Here is a 25,742-nt window from a genome sequence, read left to right as displayed (position 1 = left end):
ACCCAACAAAATATCAGACGTGAAAGGTTTAGGGTTTAGAGGCGAAAGAACAGGCGCCACTCTGCAACTGAAGGCGCCAAAGCTCAATCAACTCTATCACTGATTGGCTCGCTGGGAGCGCCGGCGACGGGTTGGGTCCATTTCTTTGACTTCCATCAGGTAATCCCATTTTCATTTTTTTGGTAAGTGAGCAATCCCATTTGCATGCTCAAACACTCTCTGCATGAGTGTGAGGTGGTTGGCTTGATGGATTTTATGATTTGTGCTGGGTTGGGTGTGGATGTTGTTGTATTGCGGTGCGCTCTGGATTATTTTTCTTTTCACAATTTGTTTTTCTATTTTTGGCGTTTATTTTACAAATTTGATGTTTGAATTCACATATAGTAGAAGATGCGTGAGTTGGGATTGTTAAATTTCTGAGCTGAATTTGTGTTTACATTTTTGAATTAGTCTAAGTTTACGTAGTCTTCTGATGCTGTAAAAGAAACACATCTCTAGGTGTGTTGCAGCAAGACACAGTCGGCATGAGTGTAAGAAGAACCGGGGAAGAAAGTAGAGATGTAAACAAATGAAATCTCAATTTACTGCACGGAAATGACTCAGATGCATAGAGGATTATCGTTCGTTTCCAGTTCTTGCTCCGTTTTCCCACCTTCAACTTCTCGTTTTGACCTCTTCACGGCTAAGGTCTTAACCTCCTCTCCACATTGTTCTTTCCGAATTTTTGATACTCTGGGTCCAGCATATTTTTATTGAAAGTGTATTACTTTGTTGATTTAATTTTATCTCATAATTAGTTAGGAATGTGGTTTTGGTAACTGATGTATGCATGAAATGAAATGGATATAAGACAGAGGTCTCAGTTTTTTTGAATTCTTAACTTTTCTTTGTCATTCTCATTTATGCTTTTGATTATGTACACACGTGCTTGTCTTCCAAATATTTTTTTTATACATGCCTGAAGGTTTGATTCGACCTATCAAACTTTGGGCTCAATTCATTTTTTTTTTAAAAGTAGCAACTACATGAGAGAACCAAGGACTCTGCTTATATTTTTCCCTTTTTCTCTGTAACCAAAAGGACCACAAGATAAAGCTTGAGAACACTTCAGGCATGATATTTTTAGGCACATTTGCTGAACACATGCATGGTGTAAACTCCCATATCCACATACGAGCTTGCAACTTTATTCGTTATTTGAAACAGTTTTATGTAACTTACTGCCAATGGTGTTTCAGTGCAGGGCACTTCAGAATCACCGAGGCCCTCAATTGCAGTGCGCTTCGTTTGGTTTTTTTGACAAAAATAACAAATTTTTACAGCTTAGAATTAATAAGGTCACAGTCTCTTCCATCAATACAACCAATTGTCCAACAAATGGAGACAACTTGTATCACCTTCCAATTCTCAGTAATGGGCGCAAATATGTTGTAACAGTTCAATCTTGCTCAAAATTTGTATATCTTAGTCGCACATCCCATGGGCCTACTTATGGTCCTTGGTCTTTGGACAGTGGCATTGGATTCAGTTCACTTAATTGTAGAGCTTTTCGGAAGCGATTGTTTTCTCAGAGTCCTAGTGTGACAAGCAAAAATGAAAGCGTGGGTGTCAGAGATGGAAATACCTTGGCTTTCAACGGTTCGTATAAGCATTGGAATAAGGCAAAGGGGTTGACAGCTCATGCTAAAACTAGAAGTGCTAATTCAGGTTTATGTGCTGCTAAAGATGTTGAAATTACGACTTCAGATGAGCCATTGGTTGGAGAACCGAAGGAGGCTGGGAAGTTGGAAGCATCAATTTCAACTTCTGTTAGAAATAGTACAGAAAGCTCTCAAGTCAAAGGAAACAAGAAGCAGCGCTCTACTAGCAAGAAAAAGAAGGAAAAACCTTCTGCTGCTCTCATTTTTGAAGAATCCCCTGTTGCAAAAGATTCCAAAAGTGCTACCCAAACAAAGAGTTCCACAGTTAGCAAAAGTGGTCAGAGAGCCACACGGTCCTCAGAGGTTAGCTATTAATATAGGATTTGGTCCTTTACTCGATTGCTATATTTTGACTAACACAACAATCTTTCAGAAAATTGTGGCTGCAAAGACGCTAGTGAAAGTGGCTGATGGTTCTGCTCCAACAAAGAAGCAGTCTAGCAAAAAAAGTGGGAACTCGAGTAGAAAGGGGAAATCTGTTAAAGCAGTTAATGGATCCCTACAGAAATGGTGTCCACAGGAGATTAGCAACGTAAAATCTGGGCAAAGACCATTGAAGCAGCTATTTCCTCCAACTGGCAAATCTGTCGTGGTTGTTGAGTCCGTTACAAAAGCAAAGGTCATTCAGGGTTACCTTGGTGATATATATGAAGTCTTGCCAAGCTATGGTCATGTAAGAGACTTGGCTGCAAGATCTGGATCAGTGCGCCCTGATGATGACTTTAGTATGGTATGGGAGGTTCCATCTGCGGCCTGGACTCATTTGAAGAGTATCAAGGTCGCCCTAAGCGGGTATGATCCCTTGACTTTTGTGTATCATTCTCACTAGTTAGAACAAGTGTTCTCATCACATAATGGGTGAATCACAATACATTTTATATTGATTAATGTTACTTTTAATACACTTCTTGTATGTTGATTAATGTTTCTTCTAACTAATACATTTTTTGTTTATTTATTAATTATAAATTATTAATGTAACTTTTAGATTTAAGTTTGAGGGGAAAGGTGCCTTTGTCATACATTTCAAGGATATTTTATTTTTTATTTTTTATTAAGCTATACGAATTGATTTCCTAATAGGCATGAATTTTTTTGTCAAGATTTGTCGACTTTTTGTATAGTCTTGGTTTCTTGCTTCTAAATTTTATCATTCTTGTGCATTGTTCCTCAGAGCAGAAAACCTTATTCTTGCTTCTGATCCTGATCGTGAAGGAGAGGCTATTGCCTGGCATATCGTTGAGATGTTGCAACAGCAAGATGCCTTACGTGAAGATATTAATGTGGCAAGGGTTGTCTTTCATGAAATTACTGAGGTATCCATTAAAAATGCTCTACAAAATCCGAGAGAAGTCGATGTCAATTTGGTTCAGGCTTACCTTGCACGACGTGCTCTAGATTATTTGATTGGGTTCAACATTTCACCATTATTATGGAGGAAACTCCCAGGTTGCCAGTCAGCTGGACGCGTCCAATCTGCTGCATTGGCACTCATATGTGACAGGGAAATGGAGGTTGATGAGTTTAAGCCACAACAATATTGGACAATTGAGGCTGGGTTCAACCAAGAAGCAGCTGGTTCCTTACGTAATGCCTTCACCTTTCCATCCCATTTGACACATTTTGATTCAGAAAAGTTAAATCAGTTCTCAATCAGCTCTGATAAGGAGGCAAATGATGCTAAGCAGAAGATCAATTCCACAAGATTTCAAGTAAATGGCTCAAAAAAGAATATGTTGCGAAAAACTCCCCCGACGCCGTATATAACATCAACACTTCAGCAGGACGCTGCAAACAAATTACATTTTTCTGCTACTTACACAATGAAGGTTTGAGAAACCTATGTGTTGCAATTCTAAATTTCCCTATGATACTTTTGTCTCTTTGAAATTGCAGTATCACGTTACTACACAATAATCCTACCATTAGCTGCTTGAATCATAATGATTATGTTATTCTTTATAACATTGTTATTAGATATGAAGGCATAGTTGTTCTTGTGATTCATAGAATGTCGTTACCTTTGATCTATTATATAATTTTTGAATATTGTATCTTAGCTAGATAAAGTTTGGCATTTTCTTATGGGGTTAATTTGTTGCAATATGACTAAAATGTGGTGTTGTCCCATTTTTCCTTAACGAAATTACAGAGAGTTCCCCTCCTATTTGGCAACGTTATTATTGGTTATAGATGGCGCTTCCGAAGGTTACAATTGGCTAACAAGTGGGTCAAGTTCATCATCATGATTAAAGGCCTTATTCATAAACATTTGGTGGCTTGCTGTATGAATCCATGAGAAAATCAGTTATCCTTCATCATTTTGTTTGATTAAAAGCTACAATCTCCACCAATTTTTACTTCAATACACGAAGAATAACTTCAAAATTACATTTTCCCCTATTGCTTCAGATAATAGGATTCGTGTGTATCATGGTATTTCTATTTTTCCTATATCATTATAGACTCGAGCTAAAACTGAATGGTCTGTTGGTGGGTTTCTTTTATTCGCCAAAAGTTTTCAAATGTGTAAATTGTCACGATATGGTTCGACTTTATTAATCCAACGCAAATTTTTAGATCTGATTTCATATTTTCACTCACTGTTGTGATGGCCTTACAGTAATTTCTAACATCATGATATTATCTTCAACCCCTTTTGTCCCTGATACATCTCTCAAGGGCTTATGAAGTGTTTATGAATTAAATGTCACTACTTGTTTTGTGATTGTACTTAATATGATTTTGTGAATGCAGCTTTCACAGAAGCTTTATGAGGGGGTTCAGTTATCAGATGGGAAGGCTGTGGGTTTGATAACATACATGAGAACAGATGGATTACATGTGGGTATTACTTTTGCTGAATGGTTATCTCCCTTGGTTATGGCTACCTTTCTCATATTGTGTTTCCCAACTGCAATACAGTTGGGATGATCAATTTTGATATCTATATTACCGAATCCACAAATCATCCTTGCTATTTTATCTGTATTTCAGAATTCACGATCTGTCCTTTTTCTTGTGTTTGCTACTCGTAATCATAATAAATTACAAAGCAGAAGCTATACGATATCCAAAAGGGAACAAGCGGCCGCATTAAGAAGAAGATTTTTGTTAATAGTTTTTGACATTATTTTGTGTGCATGCTCAACATTTTGTTTTAGATTTCAAAAGCTTTTTTCAGTTGCTAGTCAAGTGTATTATTATAATTAGGTAAATCCTGTCCAATAAGATGTTATGCTTTTAGAGTAATAACCAGATCTTTTGATGATGTTAGCAATCCGTTTCTGAGCTTAAGTCAAGATAATGTTGCATTTGAATTCTTGGCTTTCAGCATTAAATAAAGATGAAATTTCACATATTTCCTGGAACTACTGAATTTCTGGCATTCATTACACGCTTCTGTTCTCAATATTTCCCGGAACTAATGAATTTCTGCCATTCATTACATGCTTCTGTTCTCAGTCTATTTTGGTTCCTCTCTTTTATGCAATTAGTTTACCGAGGTTGTTTTAACTTCATGGTTCTTTAGTTTGTTCTTTATTGTGCAATTATTATATTTGAAGATTTTGTTTCAGTCAGATTACTATTTATTGTTGGGATATCTAATACTTTCTTCTGTGGTTTCCAGATAGCTGATCAAGCTGTTGGTGACATACGCTCCTTGGTCAATGAAAGGTGACTCCAAGATTTCCTATAAATCTTGTTCCAAATATCTATTGGAAGTGATGTTGTTTTGTAATTAAGAATTCATTTGGGAGTCAAGAGAAATATGTAGTATCAATGGATATGAGGACACTTTGGAAAGAAAATAGTTATTTAAGTGGCATCTGCATGAGTTGTTACACTCTTGCTGCTCTTCAACATAATTCCATTTTGTTGAACTATAGAAATAAGTTAATTTCTATTATGATCTTCTACCACATATACAGAACTTCTAGAGTATCTTTTGGGGAATTATTATAAGCATCTCTAATGAGTGACACAAATTATGGAAATTAAGGAGAAAATATTTTCGCTTATTATTCTCTAGTCCCTGCTCAGTTTTCTGGAGATATCTGAGGATCTTTATCTTTTTGAAGAATTTTGTTTGGTGGTTTCCCCTTTTCCATCTGAAGTGTTGATTTCTACCTGGGAATGATTATTGATTTTATTTTTCTGGTCTTGCGTTTAATAGTTGAACTTCTCTGTGGTTTTAGGCTCATATTAGCTTTTCATGTTTCTCTCTCTTGGATACTATACGTGAAAACAATTTTTTTAAGGAAAACCCAATATCTCCCATGTTAGGTGGATCCTTGTCCACAATGCCATAAATTCAGTAGTTGTGTGGCCATTGAGTTTGGTGTTGATTCTGACCTGGCATTTTGTGGAGTGATAGCAATTTTGTTGTGGTTCTGTATATTTATGCTAATTCCTTCGGGAGAATGAGAGACCTGGTCTTCTCTAAATATCTGCTTTGGACGGGCTTTGATCAGTGATCTTCTGCAGTAGCTTGACCATTCCATTTCATGGAATTTCTTCATTTTTGGACTTTGGAACGTACCCTTTTTTTCCTTTAAAATTTAAAACGACCTGTTAGTGAAAGGATCAGATTTCATTTTACTGTTCTTGAATTGCAATTCTCTCCAACTTATTTTTTGAGTTTCAGCATGTTGTATTCTTCAATGTATTTTCAGATGAAAACTTGTTTTACACAGGTATGGGCCAAATTACACATCTGATACTGCACGCAAATATTTTAAGAAGGTGAAGAATGCCCAGGAGGCCCATGAAGCGATTAGACCTACTGATATTTGGAGGTTACCATGTAAGTAGTTATTATTTTGCATGCTAGTTGAGGCAAAATAATATCCATTTTTAATTTAGTTTTGTGATGAAAATGACTATTCGTTATACCTCTTACCGGTTTGCTTAGAGATTTTAATGGTGGAATTTATTTTGGTTGGCTTTTAGCAATGCTTATTGGGTTACTTGATGAAGATTCCTTGAAGTTATATGCTCTTATATGGTCTCGTACAGTTGCATGCCAAATGGAGGCCTCTACCATTGAGCAGGTTAGAATTTGGATACAGTAGTATGGAAACTTCTTGTTTATATACTTCAATTAGTATAAGCATCCTTGTAACAAGTTTGAACTTTTTGTGGAGATATGGATCATTACAGCTAGTAGTGATATTGTATTTACTCTTTGTAAATTCTCTTTTCAAAAGCTTTCTGTTTGGTGAACTATCCGTTTATCACAACTTATCAGGCACTTTGTCAGTTGATGTATATGGTTATATCATTATTCTGTATTTTAAGAAATTTGCTTCTACATCTGTATCCACATGTATTTGCTTGTTTGTTTAGGGGTCACTGAGATTTTCTTTTGTTTCATAATTATTAACAAGAATTAAAGGCACATTTCTAAGTATTATTTGTTTACCATGGTATGTCAGTGCATCTTGATTGTGTGCAGATGATTTCATAGCACAGATGGGAATTTGGTCGCTGTGTACGTGTGTGCTATGTGTAACTGTGTGTATTTGTTTTCCTTATGTCTAGTTCTAAATTGTTACATCCTTCAGAAAGAAAAATATGTAGATAGGTTATAAAATCCTATATGCTTTTTTTTTTTTTAATTTACAAAAAGACAGGATGCACTAATATAAGCCCTTGGCCTGGTGGTAAAGTTACTTTACTGCATCCTAAAGGTCAGGGGTTCAATTCCTAAGAACTGCTTCTCTGCCATTTGAGGATAAAGCGGAGTACATCTTACCCTTCCTCGACCTAGGCTCCGTGTGGAAGCCTTGTGTATCACTATTCATTTGGAGTTCTGGAGTTCTGTGTTTTGGAGTTCTGTCATGTTCTATGAGTATTTCTAGATCTTACTTGCAGTTATCTTTGCATTTCACTGACGTTCTTTGATCTTACCAGATACAAGTTGACATAAGGAATGCTGGTGATTCCATTGCTTTCAGGTCTGCTTGTTCTAGGGTTGCATTTCTTGGATACCAGGCAGTTTATGAGGTACCCCCATTGTACTAATACACGCTTTCTGTTCGCTAATAATTGAACTGGTTGGTGCCAAGTAAATATTTATTTTTAATGACTTGAGTTACATTTGATCAGTACGAGTTTCAGTGTAATTTTGTATTTTGTTTTCTTCTTTCTGCAATTTGGATTTTCTTTAATCTTATAGGATGTGGAAGCTGGTGCAATTAGACAGAAGGAGAATGAGAGAAAAAGTCGTGAAGAAGCTTTTGCAATTCTCAATTCATTGAAGGTAGTGGCTTTTTGATGGCATAGATATCTTCTGGCCACCATTCTACATCATATTATTTTCTCATTTCCATAAAGTAACTCCTAGTTTTTTAACTTTAAAATTTAAATATCCCAAATATAATGCAGATTATGCCTCTTCTAACTTGTACGCTTGTAGGCAGGAGATTCATTGTGCCTTATTGAAGTAAAACCCAAGCAGCATTTTACCCAGCCTCCACCTCACTACTCTGAGGGAACATTGGTACGATATTTGACCACCTTTTTTGTTTTTTCATAAACATTTTTGGAAGTGTTTTTTGTTTATCCTATAAGTTGCTTTTAGTGAATGATCCATCTGTTTATGTCAGTGGGAATTTCCCACGGGTTTTGTGCTGGGGAGGTGAATGATCTCAAAGTTTTTATAGTTAAATCGGTAGTGTCAAAGGCGCAAGGCTCATTTAATATGTGCACCAGCAGGAAAGTACGGACACTCGCATTGATAGCCAATGCAAGTGTCCGACACTAGCTTTTGCACGATACTTGCACGACACTTGCCCGACACGTGTCCACATGTCATGCAAAATTTTATTTATTTGAATTTTAAAATTTATTGTCGGACACGCGGTGCAAGCGTGTCCGACACTCCAAAACAAAAATATTTAATTTTAAATGGTCAACTTTAAAGTTGACAATTCCTAATCCTATTAAAAATGGATCAAAACGACTACTCCTAACCCTTTTAGAAATTGATAAAAAGAACAATATTCTCTTAACACTTTTAGAATTCCCAACCCTTTTGGAGTTCTTCAAATAGCCAATTTGTCACTTGATGAACCAGAGTTAGAAGCTGTTATTTTTGATGACCGAAGGATGGAGAATATTGAAGAAAATCCAATTGAAGATTTAGATGCATGAAATTAATAATTATTTTTGGATCTTTTGATTAATATGATGTTATAATATTTTGATTTATAGTTGGATATTTATATGAATTAAATTTAAAAATATATTTAATTAATATTTATTTGCCGTGTCCTTGACGTGTCGTATCCTTAGAATTTTGAGAATTGCCGTGTCGGCGTATCCATATAGTGTTGTGTCCGACACTCGTGTCCGTGTCCGTGCTTCATAGTGCACCAGAGTCGAGAAAGGCACTAAATTTAAAAAGTTGGAATGATCTTTGAGACTATCCTCATTAGGCAATTAAAGGATATCATATATGCTATCAACACAATGGTCTTGTTCGTCCTTCTTCTTTCTTTGTTGTTGTTTCTTATACCAGTGCAATGGTCCAAAGTCCCAACTATTCCCTAGTAGAACAACAAAGCAGTAGGGTTTCTCACACTTATCCATTTTTTTAATTTCTTCTGTGGCCAAGATTCTCTTGAGCATCTTCCAGTTTTATCCCTTTTTTTATTGTTTAAAGAGAAACTAGAAGATGAACCTGCTACAAATAAACCAATTTGGATTATTACATGTACCCTGTACAAATTCAGCCTTTAAGAAATGATAGTTTTTAAAAGATGGCCACAGATTGGGTTATTCTCCATTGCGATTGGGTCCGCAAGCTTTGGGGTTGCCTTTTTTTCATTATTTTCCATTGATTTTGTTTTATCACTAGTGGGCATTGATTAGGTTACAGCCAGACCAGCAGACGAAGAGTTAAGAGCCTGGGTGATGTAGGCCAACTTTTGAAGTTGTTCTACAATATGAATACGGTTAAGAAAGTATGAATTGCTGCTTTTCTGTCTTGTGCACAGTAACTAGGCAGAATTTTAGGGATTTGTTGAGTGTTTTGTAAAGCACAAAGTAGAATAACCTTAGAGTCTCAGTAGAATAATCTCTTGTAGAATATTAAATGGAGTCTCACCACCATAAGACAAGAACTCTCGCAAAGAGAATCGAATCCAAACCTCTAATTTAAGATGGCTTTGCATGTGCTGTGCCCTTATGTTTTGAACATTTATTTCATTAATTAAAATTGAAATTTTATTTCCGAAATAACATGGCCAAATAGAGGAATGCCTATAAAAGCTACTTTATAGTACTTAAACATTCATATGTTTGTGTTGTAAAGGGTGAAGTGAAACAGCTTCAACTCTAAAATCGCACACATACATAAAAACACTATAGTAAAGAATTGGTACGTGTACACCACCTTTTTAAAAAAATCCTGGAAGCATAAGAAAATTTTAGTGTTTTGAAGTTGCATTGGTGAAAAAAAGGTGGTTCAAATAGAATTGGTTCCTGCATATATGAGTGTTTTGTGCGTAAGCCAACACTCTTGATTTCATTGATGTCTTTTTTTTACTTTTTACAGCTTTTTTGAGGTCTCTCACAGTTCTTTTCAATCTTGTTATGTATAACAGGTTAAGAAGTTGGAGGAACTTGGGATTGGAAGACCTTCTACATATGCAACCACCATGAAAGTTTTACAGGTAATAGATTGGCTGTAAATAGTCATGTTTTTAGTTACTCTTATTTCTTGTCTTTAATTGAATTCTGCATTTTTATTTGTTTATAATTGGTAACTATGTTAAGATGTCTGTGAAAATGAACTAAATGTTGTATCAAATTAGAATATGAGTTGATATATATTTTGACATCCTTGCTCTATGGTTTTTTAGAATTTGGCTTGCAAGAAACACCTGTTTGGGAGATTGCTTAGTCTTTGATGAGTAGGAGACAGTGGTGTGAGATGTAACAAGTAACGGACTAGTGTTTAACTGATCTAGTTAGCGTGGGGTTGTTGGTTATCTAGGTAAGATAGAAGTGGAGGAAACAACAGAAAAAGTAGATGCTGTCCACTGGGCTTTTGTCAGGCCTCAAACACTGAGTTGGATAAGTTGCTGGAGAAAGTGCAGACGTCACACCCCATTATTTTAATCCGTAATGTATGAGTTTAAATTGCATGTTGGTGCCAAAGAGGATCTAAGCTATACTGCTGTTGCAGTTTTGGTCCAGCATCTAATCTATTGTTACCATTGTTGTACCTGTTACTTCTTCTGTGAAAGAGGCTTCAGATTATGACTTAATCAGTTGCATTAGAGAAATTCTTCTGTTTGAGCTGGAAATGAGAGTAATTTCTTATGTCTGTTCTGCTGGACTGACCGTCTCGATTAGTTTTAATAATTTTTTTTGTTGGTATAACTCTAGCTTATTATTAACATCCATGTTTTTTTTTGCTGATGCCAGGACCGTAACTATGTGACAGTAAAAAATCGTGTATTATATCCAGAATTTCGTGGTCGTATGGTATGTTTTGGCCTTGTTTCTTAATTGCAAATTATGTTAAGATTTTTGATTGCTAGTTGGGATTAAGTATTGGCAGTATTTATCATGTGTATCATTTTCCCTCTTTTCTCCCTGAACTTGCCATTGCTTTGAAATAAGTCATCCATTAGAGTTAACCACTTCTATTGTACAATTTTTTTTGGAACATTTAGGTGTCAGCATTTCTCGCCCATCATTTTTCTGAGGTCATGGACTATAGCTTTACTGCTGATATGGAGACTGAGGTGATTTGATTTTCTTTTAGTTTTTCTCAGATTTTGAATTTTTTATTATCCGGCTGCTGTAATGACTTTTTCTTGTCTTGCTTCCTTTGTAAAATGATTTTATCAATTTCTTGTCATTAGTTGCTCGATGCACTTGCTTTTCCCTGGCTTGGATATATTTTTTATACGCTCACCTGTGAATGATGGTTTGCCTCTCTTATCCTAATGATGTCATTAATTTCTTTTTATCTATGACCTACGCCTACAGCTTGATAATGTATCTGCTGGCTTAACCGAGTGGAAAGGCCTCCTAAGAGATTATTGGACGCGATTTAGCTCATATTGTAGCCGCACGGATAAAGTCCACATTCATCAGGTACGATTTTCCAATACTTTTTTAGAAAGATGATGTGTATGCATTTCTTGGGTGTTGCTTCTCATTCTCGGGATTGTATTCAGGATTTATAAGCTTTATGCCTAACTGAACTTTTTTCAGGTGGAGAAGATGTTGGAGAAAACATTTGGGAGTTTCTTGTTTGCTTCTCTCCCTGATAATAGCAGGACGTGTCCAAGGTAAATAGGTGCAGCCATTTCTTTTTTTTTTCATGGGGATGAAATATGAATTCAACTTGCAAAGAGTAAAAAGCCATTTCTATTGACTAATGGTTCTTTAACGAAAGATAATAAAAGTTCTTGTTACTTCTTTTAAAATGATTCAAATAGTGTGATGACTGTTCACACTAGATGCTTTGTGGCTTCATGCAGCTTTTTTGGTATTGTATAGGTATAGATTCTTCACTCAAAAAACTCCTTGGGCTTCTCCTAAGCCTGAACAATGCCTTCCTGAGATCTTGAGCTTGGTGTCAAATTTTTTGTCTCTTATTTCCTAGATCAAAGAATAAGGGCCCAAGGGTATAGCACCAAAAAGCAAAGAAACATGGTGATAGAACAACGACGTTAAATTAGCTGTGAAGACCAAAAAGAAGGTTACCAAAACATATAATGAGGGGGTTCAAAATAATTTCAAAAATTATGAAATATGGAAGAATGAAACTAATAGGGTCACAGGAGATGCTTGTTACAAAGCATATATCAAGCTATATAACAGAGTAGAAAGAAAAGAGAAGGGGAAAGAAATTTATAGAATGGTGAAAACATGAGAAACTGAAACCATGTGAGTGTATCAAAGACGTAGAGAAAAAAAATCTCCTCTTGGTACATAGAAATTAAGGAGAGATGGAAGAGATTTTGATTAGTTAGTATATGGAAGCTATGGAGTAAACCTAGGAAAACTTCATGTCCTTCCTAAGGATGGGAATCTAGATTTCTTTGGGGAGATTTCATATATAGCAGGGAGTTCCGTATCAATTAATTGGCTGGGAACTCAGATTTCTACTTGTGTATTGACCTTGAACTAAATCCAAGACGATACCTGTATAATGCATCTTCTTTTGTGACTTGTTCTAACTTCACTATGTTTGCTCTTTAAAAATTACTAACTTTACTTGAATGTTCAGTTGCATGGAGGGAACTTTGATTTTCAAAGTGAGTAGGTTTGGGGCAGGATATTTCATAGGATGTGATCAACACCCAAGATGCAAGTGAGTATAAACATCGTTTCATTTATTCAATGTTCCTAAGATTGTTTTTATTGGCAAAAAGAAAAGGCTTCAATACGCAACATTCCTGTATTTAAAAATGTAACAAGCAAGATATCATTAAATTTCTCGGAGTAGAACCCAATAATTAATTGGTTCGTTTAGTGTATTGTTGTAAATTATCTGCATATACTAGAAACTTTTGCCACAAATTCATATTTTCAACCATATTTTGTTAGAACTTAGAAGCATGTAGATTATTGGCGAGACTATTGCCTAGGACTTCATTGTTTGACTAGAAAGAGATTGCTAGCTTGTTGGTTGTGGAGAATGATAATATTGTCCTCCAATGTTGCTGTATATTAGCTGCTGCTATTTTGCATAGCCTTTAGTGGACCTTAATGTTAGGGAGAACTAGAAAACATTGGCCCTAACACGACCAAGCAATTGTCCCGGTCTTTGGAATACTGATAGGTTTTATATGGACAATCTAAAATCTCTGAAAACGAAATAATTCGAGGGTATGATCATTCATGGTTTTCGAGAATACAATTTATAAACTTTGGAAACTGCTGTGAGTTGTGAGTAAGGCTCAACAATCCTTTCCTTTAAGGCGCAACAATCCTTTCTCCTTCTCTCTCATTGGTGGTTTTTCCCATTCCTGCAAACAGTTATTTTTTCAATTAATGCACAGGTACATTGCTAAGACATTATATGGTGATGAGGAAGAAGAAGAAACTCCTCAGAACAACAACAGTAGTGTGGAGGAACCAAAACTACTAGGTGTACATACAATGTCGAATGAAAAGGTCTGATCTTACTTTGATCTTTATTTTATGTTACTGAAGAGTCTCAAGTCCTTTTAGAATAATATGTTGTTCATGCAACTTAGAAATGAAAGTTTGTCCTTGTGTTATTCCAGATTTTCTTGAAGAATGGCCCTTACGGATTCTATGTACAACTTGGTGAAGATAGGAAGGGATACATACCTAAACGAGCCTCTGTTTCCCATGTATGTAAACCCATCCTTTTGCAGTAGTATATTGGCTGTCTTTTAGGGGCAGCTGTAAGCCTGTAAAATGTGTAAGGTTTTAAGGGCTGTTCGTGTGTATCTTTCTGCTTTTTACATTAAGCATCATACATCGCATAGATGGTGCTGTGAACATCATGTTTCTTGTTGGTTTTATATCCCTCTTCCTCTCTGTGTGTGAGGTAGGTGCCTGTCCATTTCCTCTTTAATAGTGGTTGATCCATACGCTAATATAAGATCATTGGAATGAAGGTCGATAACAACGATTATGTTTAAGGACTATTTATGCATATGTACACATATTCATCTATATTTCTTGGTCTTATTTCACGGATAACTAGCCTTAAAACTTCATTTTACCTGACTTTTGGCTATAACTATAAAACGTTGTCTTGCTTTTAAATGAAGTCTGTGAAGCATTACTGAAGGTGGACAAAATTTATTCTTTTTAGATTAAGGATGTGGATTCTATTACTGTTGATGATGCTATCGAGTTACTGCGGTATCCTGTGACACTGGTATGTTTGTCAATTTCTGACTGAGTTCTGTTTCGTTTAAGCATTTAGTATTTTTAACTTCAATTGCCTTTTACTTCTTTTCAGGGAAACCATCCCAAGGATGGGCATCCGGTATTATTAAAGTTAGCTAAGGTTGGATTTTCTGTTAGGCATCGACGTACAATTGCATCTGTCCCCAAGGTAAATCTTTGTTTTTTTAAAAAAAATTGAGCATTTACTTGGCATCAACTTGACCATATATTTCTGCAGCTAATTATCTAAATTAGCCTTGTTTGCTATTGTTGATATGTTGGAGGATTGTTAGTATTTTAGGATGTTTTGTTGGAGATGATAGAAGGCAAATTGCAACAACATTATCATCTGAGCTATTATCCAAAAAATTTGGGTCATGCTACATGAGTATGAGAAAATTATTAGAAACTCCGTACGTGTATTCGTTTCTACCATTCGTTTCCTTCTACGATCATACTTTCATTAAGTCCTATTGATTTCATACCATTTCTTACTACAATTTTGATAGTCCCATTGTATGGCTGTATGCTCTATAACATGTCTCTCCTACAATTTTGTTAGCTTCTTTTCTAGCTACTTTCTATGTTTCAGAACTATCAATGTCTCTATCATTATATAACTTCCTATATCTCTTAGTCCTAATTTTTTTTTTAATATTTTCATTCCACCACCATGTTTTTGTGCCTTTTGGTACATGACATTCGACTCACTAAGTATCTCTTTTGCTACTTGTTTGATACAAGCTGCTCTCTATCCCAATGAAGTTTGTTTCACCAACTAAATTCCAATTTCCATCTTTTAAGTAATTTCTCCCTAGAAGCTAGATACTTATTACCTTTTAGATTTCATCATCCAATTTTAGACTCTCGTCCACTACTACCATTTTATGTTGTGTGGTTAGACTTTGCCAGGAATCACGTTACAATGCTTTCAAATTCTTCTATCTATCTTTCACTTTAGAATAAAATCTATCTGACTGAAATTATGTCCACTCCTAAAGATAATTAAATGTTAATTTTTTTTTTCTTAAACCATATATTCACTGGGCACAAGTTATGTGACACGAAAACTCAAATAGTTTCTCCAGCCTCATTTCTATCCCAAACTCATATCTTCAATGTACACCTTGGCTTCCGAGTGCACAAAGACGATCCGAGCTTCCCTCTTCCTTCCTTGGATCACCCCACCCGGATGAGAGGTAGGACTTCTTACGCTCACCGGGGTGTTCATGCCATCAATCCTCCTTAGCTTGAGCTTCCTTTAGGCGTTTTAGAAAGCTGATCTTCGCTCTCCACACCCCGTTGGGGGTCTCTCGAACTCTTCATTGGCATACAACGGGAAGAGAGACTTGTTTGCTTGCAAGGTGCGCAGTCCTCGCTCATTAGCAACAAGGTTACACAGCTCGGTAACAACATGTCAAAGCATTGCCTTTTCAAATAGGTTGTGCCCAGTTAGTCCGATAGTGCAGATAGTCACAAGCACAATATAAGATGGCATCGAATACGTTAATGATTTCCTGAAGTGAACTGCTAGAATTGACCATAATCTCCTCTTAGATAGGCTGTTCGGGATTAAGCTGTGGAACTTTAGCCAGTATATATATTTTTTCATATTTGTAGTATTCTTTGAAAAATTCCTTTTGAATCCACTGATGAGATGAGAGAATTTGCATCTACTTGGAATACTCTCAACAATCTCATCGAGGTCCTCTTGTAATTATGACATTATCTCTTTCTCTAACATCAATTAAGCCATTAAATCCTATCGATTTTTTTCTCATTACATTTTCTTTTAGTTTGGACATCATTTCTATTTATATTCATTACAATGTACCATAATTTGTAACCTACGTTTTCAATCTCTCTAGGTTTTTCACCCACGCATTTTGGTTACATGCACCTCCTAGACCTGCTTGATTGTTACCGATGTCCCAACGGTCAGCTATGATTAGCTATTCTTGGTATCCCTGTTCGGATACGGAATTACTCTCTTTATCTTGGTTGTTTTTCATCTCCTAGGAGATGCCTTTGCAGGAGGTGTTCTAATGTGAACATTAGTCGTTTTCTGTTATTGTGTCTGGTTTTTAATGGAAGTTTCTGGGTGTGTTTTGCCCAATTAAAAAAGAAGAAGAAGATATATACTCTGTGCCTATAGCGTGTACCTGACGGATATGCTACCTGAATTTACGTGCAGAGTGTGAAGCCAAATGATGTCACCTTAGAGAAAGCGTTGGAACTTCTATCGAGTACAGACGTAAGACGATGTGGCCGACCTAAGGGCAAGCCAAAGATTGAGGAGCCCTTGGAGGCCTAAACATTTGGGTTCATTGCAGGAATTTCAACTCTTACTAAATTTTTTTTACATGTCAATCCTGGAGTATACGTCGAAATTTTGAAATAGAAGATTTATTGTATATACATAATAATCAATTTTGTTGTGATGAATTTTCTCGTTGATTTTCATATGGATTTATGTTATAGTAGATTTCAAACTTTTTAGGATAAGTGCTTTGATAATGATGATGAGATTGATGATTGATGATTGATGATGATGACGACTGATGAAATTGTCAATCCATAGTGGCACAAGGTGCTATTAGATTTTCAATGGGTCGCACTGTATTATATGGCCTTCAAAATTTGCGGTTCCATATGTTCCGTACGATTTTATGTATTTTGTAAGGTTAATTTGGTTGGTTAAGTGCATGTTTGTCATGGCTTTTTATTAGGGTTCAAACATCTCTGTGAGTCGGTCCGGATGCAGGTTTTTTTCGTGAAATTTTGTGGGCTGTTGTGCGTGTTCAAAATGAATTTATTCAGTGCATAGCTGCGGGTTCCCAATAAAAAACAATAATGATAGGCCGTAACCGTCACCCATTTATATTGGGTTGTGGCCAACTGACAATAGTTTTTGGCCCACTTGAATATTGGGCTGGAGGCCCAATAGACATTGACAGACATTAAATTGGATTTGGGAAGATTTTAGTCACATCCTAATGTGTTTATTAAATACACCCATTGTTAAATGTAACTAATGGAATTTTAAATTCTTATAAATACATCAAAAGTACCTAAAAACTAAAACATTTTAGAAGTGCACCCCAAGATTAAAAACAGAGCAAAAACAGGATTTCTTGGCACACTTCAAAGATTTACTACCAAGACTGGTCGACTCCCTGTCTTCATCTGCCTTATGATGTTACAAGATCCTTGTCATGCATGAAATATGTACAATACACTACAGAAGTGAACTAGTCATAAAGTGGGTTATTTTACTTTCACAGCAGAAGAATGAATGACATCTATTGCAGAAGGAATTTTCCCTTGCTTAGGGAATATCAATATGACCATGGCAATTCATTGTGTAGCAACAACTACTAAAGAAAATGTTAAAAAATTTCACGTTCGGAACAAAAACATGATATGGCAGTATGTAGGCCGCCTTAGTATTCTTTCTCAATACGTACTTCTTATCAATTAGAATAAGCACCACCTGGCAAACTGGTATGATCACCTTTGTAGAAGAGGAAAAGTCAAGTCATTCAATGTCAACTTTCTTTAAATATTCTCGGCGATAATTGCTACCTATTGCTGGAATTGTTTTAGCTCTTACTATGAATCTAGTCTACAAAGGAACTCTTTTGCTAGCCTATGGTTGGATTGAATACCTCCCATCCCATCTCCTAGATCATTTGGAAAGAAGAAGAGGAAGAAACAATGACGAATGTGCTGCGGAACCTTGTGATGCTTGTCTTGAATCTCTGTACACATTGAAATAGGCAATAAAGCCCCTGCCCACAAGGCTTTGGAGACCATAAAATCATGGATTATCAAATTTTCGAGAGCATTTAATTACCTTGTCTTCCTCTTATTATGTCCGTCTTGACAAAACAACTGTCAATTATTTACTCGTCGGATTGTGCAGATTGAGGGAAGCTCCTCAGGTCCTGCATAGAACAACCATGTGTTAAGCTTGGTTTCATAATTTTTCAGGGGAAATTGTTTCTGTAGTTCAAACTCGTCCATGCACCACTTCTTTTTCTTTTTGGTGGGGGTAGGGGGTGGGGAACTAATCAATGCAGTTGCTTTAAGTTCATGAAAGATCAACTTACAAGCTGCGATGAAACTTGGCTGTGGTTAGGTGAAGGGGCTGCACTTCCAACGAATGACATGGATTACTTTGAGTTCTCAGTCTTCAGCAAGTGTTCTGAGTATATTGAGCTCTGGTAAAACTACTTTGCCAAGATCAGGTCTGTCTTTCCGCCTTAACTCAATACAGCTGAGTGATAGTTTGGCAAAGGATAAGGCCTCTTCCACTGGCCAATCAGGCACGGCAGGATCCAACATTTGAGCAAAAGTCCCCTTTTCAATAGCACGTCCGACATGGTGAGTCAAGCCCATAGATGGTTTGCCTGTTAGCAGCCGAAGAAAGATGATTCCAAGGGAGTATACATCAGACTTTATTCCAAGCATTCCTGTTTGCTGGTATTCTGGATCTATGTAACAGAAAGTGCCTTCTGTGGATGTCATTCGATATTGTGTCACACTATCAGCAACAGATGGAGGAACTAGCCTAGCCAAACCAACATCACTTATCTTGCTGACATAGTTTCGGTCAAGTAAGATGTTTGCCGGCTTTAGATCACGGTGAACAAGTGGTTCTGGTTTAGTCTGATGGAGAAACAGCAAGACAGTGCCAATTTCGGCCGCAATCCAGAACCTAAGTTGCTGTTGTAATATGAAGACAAGTAGTAGAACTGAGATCAACAAATAGCAAGGTCTGCACTTGAGTTTACTGACCAGAAACACTACCAATGTTGAACAAACTACAAGCTAACCTGCTGTAACAGCTTTACTGTAACAACTTCAAGACCAGCAACCACCAGCAACCAAGTAGAATAAAAACTGTAGGAACTCAACTTCCAGACACTCAGCCAAAGACAGGATAAAACTCAGCAAAAAAGATCTTCTTCTTCTTCTACAGAGAGGTTCATTCTCTTGACAGTACAAGTAGAGAGTTTTGTAAAAATGAGAACTGAGACACCTAGACACTTCTAGATACAATAATCAAGCCATACACGTGTCTATATCACAGCCTTTCAAGGATTACATCATATGACACAACCAGAAAAGTATTTTACTAAACTAATCAAACCAACCTAGTCAACACAGTACAACAAAAACTGTTTCTATACTTGACTCATTTCAACATTCTCCTCCTTGAGCTCAAGTGTAGAAATTCCCAGCTTTGATCTGAACACTTCAAATTTGCTCCTTGGTAAGGCTTTAGTAAATATGTCTGCCAGATTTTCATCAGACCTACAGAATTCCAGCTTCACCTCTCCATTTTTCTACGCTTCTCTCACAGAATGGAACTTTACATTCATATGCTTTGTCCTGCCATGATGGACATGATTGTCTGCTATGGCTATAGCAGACTGGTTATCACAACCAATGACAGTAGCTCTTTCCAATAAGAACCCCAAATCAGTAAGAATTTTCCTAAGCCATATACAATGATTTGAAGCAGCTGCAGCAGCCACATATTCTGCTTCTGTTGTGGACTGTGCTACCACATCTTGCTTCTTGGAGTTCCATGATACAACACCTGAACCAAAAGAAAACACAAACCCAGTAGTGCTCTTGAAGTCAGGTAGGCTACCAGCCCAATCACTATCAACATAACCTTCTAGAACTCCTCCTACACCTCTTAGATACCAAATGCCATGATCAAATGTGCCTCTCAAATATCTCAACACTCTTTTTGCAACTCCATAGTGTTTCTGACTTGGATTGCTCATAAATCTAGAAAGCAAACTTGTAGAAAACATGAGATCAGGTCTAGTTGCTGTTAAATACAGCAAACTACCCACCAAACTCCTATAAGAACTTGCATCTGCCCTGGCTTCTCCATCATCAATAGATAATTTCTCATTCAACATTAGAGGAGTCACAACTGACTTACACTTCTCCATTTTGAACTTTTTCAACAGATCAAGGGCATATTTCCTTTGAGAAAGGAAAATGCCTTTCTCACTCTGATGCACTTCCATTCCAAGAAAGTAATTCATCAAGCCAAGATCAGACATTTCAAATTCATACTCCATCTGACTTTTAAACTCCTCAACAGATTTTAGATTGCTTCCAGTCACTAAAAAATCATCTACATAGAGAGACACCATTAAGAACTCACTACCAGACTTCAAATAGAGAGTAGGTTCATTCTCACTTCTTCTGAACCCTTGATGGAGAAGAAATGAATCAATTCTCCCATACCAGGCCCTTGGAGCCTGCTTTAGGCCATACAAGGCTTTCTTGAGTCTGTAAACCATATTTTCTTTCTCAGCAATCTGAAAACCTTCAGGTTGATCAACAAATATCTCTTCTTCTAATACACCATTTAGAAATGCAGATTTGACATCCAAATGGTATATTTTCCAGCCAAAATAAGCTGCCAATGCAATCAACATTCTAACAGTATCAAATCTTGCAACTGGAGCAAATGTATCAGCATAATCAACTCCAGCTTGCTGAGAATATCCCTTCACCACAAGCCTTGCTTTATACTTGTATACTGAGCCATCTGGATTGAGTTTTGTTCTGAATATCCATTTGACCCCAATCACTTTCCTATTCTCTGGCTTTTCAACAAGCTCCCAAGTACTGTTTCTGTTGATTGCATCAAGCTCCTTCTGCATAGCAAGTCTCCATTCTTCATGCTGAATTGCCTCAGAGAAATTTGAAGGCTCTTCCAATGCTGTATTACACTTTTCATAGACTTCTGCCAGGGACTTTGTTTTCCTTGGAAGAGACTCATCATCTGACTCATCATGATCTGCCACAACTGAATTTTTCATTTCATTAGACCTGCCAACATCTGCTTGCTGCTGAAAATTCAAGATAGCTTTTTCAACTTTTTTTTCTTCCTAATTCCAATATGCAGCTTCATCCACTATCAAATCTCTGCTTACAGAAATCTGATTAGACTGAAGACTATAAACCCTATAGCCTGTAGATTTTGCAGCATAGCCAAGAAGAATTCCCAACTCTGCCTTCTGATCCAATTTAGTTCTTTTGACTTCTGGTACATGCATATAACAAACAGAACCAAACACTTTCAAGTGCTTGGCAGTTGGCTTGACTCCTAGCCATGCTTCAATGGGAGTTTTCCCTTCAAGTGACCTTGTTGGCAGTCTATTGAGCAGGTAAACAGCTGTATACACAGCTTCTGCCCAGAATTTCTTTGGAAGCTTCTTTTCTGCTAACATACACTTGGCCATCTCAACTACTGTTCTATTCTTTCTCTCTGAAACCCCATTCTACTGGGGTGAATAAGGAACAGTCAAATGATGATCAATCCCCATCTCTTCACAGAATGCTTCAAAGGCCTTGGAAGTATACTCCTTGCCATTATCTGACCTAATGGTCTTGATTTGCATCCCACACTGAGACTCCACCATAACTTTGAACTTCTTAAACACTGAAAACACTTGAGACTTTTCACTGAGGAAATAGACCCAAGTCATCCGTGTGAAATCATCTATGAACAACACAAAATACTTATTCTGTGACAAGGATGGAAGACTCATTGGTCCACACAAATCAGTGTGGATCAACTCTAACTTCTCTTTTGCTCTCCAAGATGAAATAGAAGGGAATGACTGCCTATGCATCTTCCCATACTGACATGCTTCACATATATCATCACTTAACTGAATTTCAGGCATATCTCTCACCATATCTTTATCTTTCATAAATTTCAGAGAGTTCAAGTTGTAATGGCCATACCTCCTGTGCCAAAGCCAAGTGTAATCCTCCTTCAAGTTAAATGCACAATGATTGACTACATTGAAATTCAAAGGGAAGGAATTCTCCACCATCTTCACTCTTGCAATCTCACTGCCAGAAGGATTAAAAATTGCACATACCTCTCCTTTGAAATTCAAACTATAACCTTTCTTCATCAATTGAGGGACACTAAGCAAATTTTGTTTCAAAACAGGAATATAGAGCACATCTGATATTGTCTTCATACCTTTCTTTGTGTTCATTGAAATTGTGCCTTTGCCCTCTGCCTGCACTATCTCTCCATTTCCAAGCTTCACTTTGGTTCTGACATTCCTGTCCAATGCTGTAAATAAACCAACATCCTTTGTCATATGTGAAGTGCAGCCACTGTCCACTAGCCAAACATTTTTTTCTTGCTGCTGAGAAGCATCTAATGCCATAAACAGATGATTATTATCTTCCTTCTGTTCATTTGAAAAATGAACCTGCTGTGTAGAAAAATTTGATGATTGATTCTGATTTTGCTTGAATTTACAAACCCTCTCTACATGCCCCATCCTCTTACAGTTTCTACACTGAATCTGTGGCTTTCCATACTTAACCCAACACTTGCTTTCTGAGTGATTAGTTTTTTTACAATGAGGACATGGAGGATAAGTAATTCTTTTGTCAGGCTCACTTAGTTTGGATGAACTGTCACCTGATTTAGATGAACTGTCACCTTGTTTGCTCTTACTTCCCTTCCAAGTAATCCGCTTCTTACCATCTTTTCCGAAAGATGGCTTTCCTTTCTGTTTGGCATGAAAAGCCCCTTCCACAGTGCCTTCATTTCTGAAATGAGTTCTTTGTTCATGAGCCTGTAACTTGCTACACAACTCAGAAATTGTTAGTTTAGAGAGATCACAAGACTCCTCTATTGCTGATATTTTGGCTTCAAATCTTTCAGGCAGGCTAATGAGAATTTTTTCAACCACTTTCTGATCCTTCACATCTTCACCATAGATCTTCATTTGGTTAACTAATTCCTGCAGCTTTGAGGAATACTCCTTTACAGCCTCATCATCCCTCATTTTTAACATTTCAAACTCTCTCTTCAAAGTGAGCAATCTCTGTTGCCTCACTCTTACACTACCTTGAAACTCCTCTTGCAAAGTATCCCAAGCAGCCTTGGCTGTTGATGCACCTACAATCCTTGGAAAAATACTCTCATGGACTGCAGTGTGTATAAAGGTGAGAGCTTGAAAGTTTTTAATCTGACTTTCAGTAAACTGCTTCATCTGAGCAACTGTAGCATTATCTGGTGGCTTCAATTCATGCCCCTCTTCAACAATTTTCCACAGATCTTGAGCCATGAGGTAAGCCCTCATTCTCACAGCCCAAAAATCATAATTTTCACCTGAGAAAACAGGTGGTGGTGGTAGATTAACCTTGTTGGTTGCCATGAACTTTCATAGAAGCCTTAATTTTAATCAACAACTAACCACAGGCCGTTAAGAAACCTGGCTCCGATACCAATGTTGTAATATGAAGACAAGTAGTAGAACTGAGATCAACAAATAGCAAGGTCTGCACTTGAGTTTACTGACCAGAAACACTACCAATGTTGAACAAACTACAAGCTAACCTGCTGTAACAGCTTTACTGTAACAACTTCAAGACCAGCAACCACCAGCAACCAAGTAGAATAAAAACTGTAGGAACTCAACTTGCAGACACTCAGCCAAAGACAGGATAAAACTCAGCAAAAAAGATCTTCTTCTTCTACAGAGAGGTTCATTCTCTTGACAGTACAAGTAGAGAGTTTTGTAAAAATGAGAACTGAGACACCTAGACACTTCTAGATACAATAATCAAGCCATACACGTGGCTAAATCACAGCCTTTCAAGGATTACATCATATGACACAACCAGAAAAGTATTTTACTAAACTAATCAAACCAACCTAGTCAACACAGTACAGTAAAACTGTTTCTATACTTGACTCATCTCAACAGTATCTGGCATAGAGAGCTCCCCGTAAGATTTTCCATTGAGTCCTTTCCTTGTAAATGGTGACCTTCTCAGAATGTTGACTTTTATGTTAGAAACAATGAACAAGCATGTAGATGTCAACTTGATGTTCTCATAAGTTATATACCTGAAAATTTCTGTCTCATCATTTGATTTACGTGGAGGATCAAGCGGTGGCCTTTCCACAGCTGAAAATGGATTGGATTACATTGAGAATAATAGGTAATCAACAACTAATATGAACCAGAAAAGGAACAAGTGAAGGGGAAAGGACGAACTAACATCTTGTGCTAGTAGCTTAGAGAGAAGGATTCTCCAGTGGAGGAGGTGGTTTCGTGCTGAGAAGTTGGTTCCGCAGTGGGGAGATGGTTGGTGCAGGCCTTGATGCAGATCTCATGGATGAGATCTTCCCTTTGAATATTACATAGACAGAACAAAAATCTGGAGCACCTTTTGATATGCTGCCAGGAATATCCGTGGTCTCGAATCTTCTGAAGAAAAGGTTCGTTCAAGCAAAATGCATTTAACAAGAAATTTTTGACATAAACAACTATAACATCTGATATTGTTTTCTTCTTCCAAGCATTTGAGGAACGTTGAGTGTGTGAAAAGCAAAAAAAGCTGGTGCTTACATCTTTGCGTGTACAGAAACAACGAAAAGGAAGGAACAATTCCTTGGTCTGGCTATCAGGGTCTTTGCATACCAATGTGCTCCCCCCACTGGCATCCGCAACTTTTTGGTTCAGCCCAGCACCAGTAATGTAAAGATGGTGAATTTTTTACGAGGAAAATGCACGGAAATTTTAATCTATAAAATGGTCACAAAACTCTCTCACAAGTTATTCTGATGGGCATTTTCCAGCAGCGAAGGATGTGTTTATGTACAGAGGATGGGCTTAACTAGGAAAAACAGTTTTAGAAGAAAAAACCAAGGGAGATCTTGACTCTGCAGGGCCGCAGAGGTCTTAACAACAATGTCAACAGCAACAAATACCAGCATCTTTTCGAAGGCTAGTTGTTGCTTATTTCCAATCATGAGGACATAGCATGTAAGTTCAAATCTAATGATTATGTCTTATCTTATAGTCAAATGAAAAGATGGAGCTGGGTGATTGCGTACTTAGGGGACCACCAAGATAAGGTGAGGGAGAAAAAGATGGTGATTTGAGGTTGACATGGATGAGAATCACTGTCTGGCCTCTCTGCAGAAGATGGTCTATGGCCCATTTCAGAGCATTTTTGGCTGCCTTTGTCCTTGTCTATTGCTACTGCAACCAGATCGCTTGATCCTTCCCTCCTTTCCGTACTGTTTTTTGGCATCCACATCTCTTCCAACGTCTCTTCCTT

At 37.1% G+C, this 25,742-nt stretch overlaps 1 protein-coding gene across 3 annotated transcripts; it reads left to right on the top strand.

The window, feature by feature from the left end:
• Positions 1 to 17,143, top strand: LOC120005534 (DNA topoisomerase 1). 3 transcript variants are annotated; one of them, XM_038855219.1, is made up of 23 exons: positions 1 to 159; positions 499 to 687; positions 1,239 to 2,003; positions 2,074 to 2,492; positions 2,875 to 3,529; positions 4,458 to 4,544; positions 5,332 to 5,378; positions 6,398 to 6,507; positions 6,654 to 6,754; positions 7,617 to 7,709; positions 7,882 to 7,965; positions 8,122 to 8,205; positions 10,313 to 10,381; positions 11,139 to 11,198; positions 11,390 to 11,461; positions 11,709 to 11,816; positions 11,937 to 12,013; positions 12,958 to 13,041; positions 13,733 to 13,847; positions 13,961 to 14,050; positions 14,521 to 14,586; positions 14,671 to 14,766; positions 16,792 to 17,143. In XM_038855219.1, exons 2-23 carry the CDS (start codon positions 595 to 597, stop codon positions 16,909 to 16,911), a joined length of 3,495 nt encoding a protein of 1,164 aa, XP_038711147.1. In that variant the 5' UTR covers positions 1 to 159; positions 499 to 594; the 3' UTR covers positions 16,912 to 17,143. The 3 variants fall into 3 exon arrangements, with proteins under 3 accessions (XP_038711147.1, XP_038711148.1, XP_038711149.1); XM_038855220.1 differs by having other exon boundaries at positions 5 to 159; positions 485 to 687; XM_038855221.1 differs by having other exon boundaries at positions 11 to 159; positions 466 to 687.
• Positions 17,144 to 25,742: the final 8,599 nt, after the last annotated feature.

Source organism: Tripterygium wilfordii, chromosome 9 (genome assembly GCF_013401445.1).
Source record: "Tripterygium wilfordii isolate XIE 37 chromosome 9, ASM1340144v1, whole genome shotgun sequence".
In the NCBI taxonomy this organism is placed as follows: Eukaryota; Viridiplantae; Streptophyta; class Magnoliopsida; order Celastrales; family Celastraceae; genus Tripterygium; species Tripterygium wilfordii.
Note: the sequence above shows the minus strand (reverse complement) of the source record. Positions and strands in the feature narration are given on the sequence as shown.

Excerpts from the sequence above, each read along its gene's own strand:
- LOC120005534 (XM_038855219.1), top strand. The coding sequence starts at position 595 with ATGACTCAGATGCATAGAGGATTATCGTTCGTTTCCAGTTCTTGCTCC. Across the intron at positions 8,206-10,312 it reads ACTACTCTGAGGGAACATTG|GTTAAGAAGTTGGAGGAACT; the intron begins GTACGATATTTG and ends TATGTATAACAG. Across the intron at positions 13,848-13,960 it reads ATACAATGTCGAATGAAAAG|ATTTTCTTGAAGAATGGCCC; the intron begins GTCTGATCTTAC and ends GTGTTATTCCAG.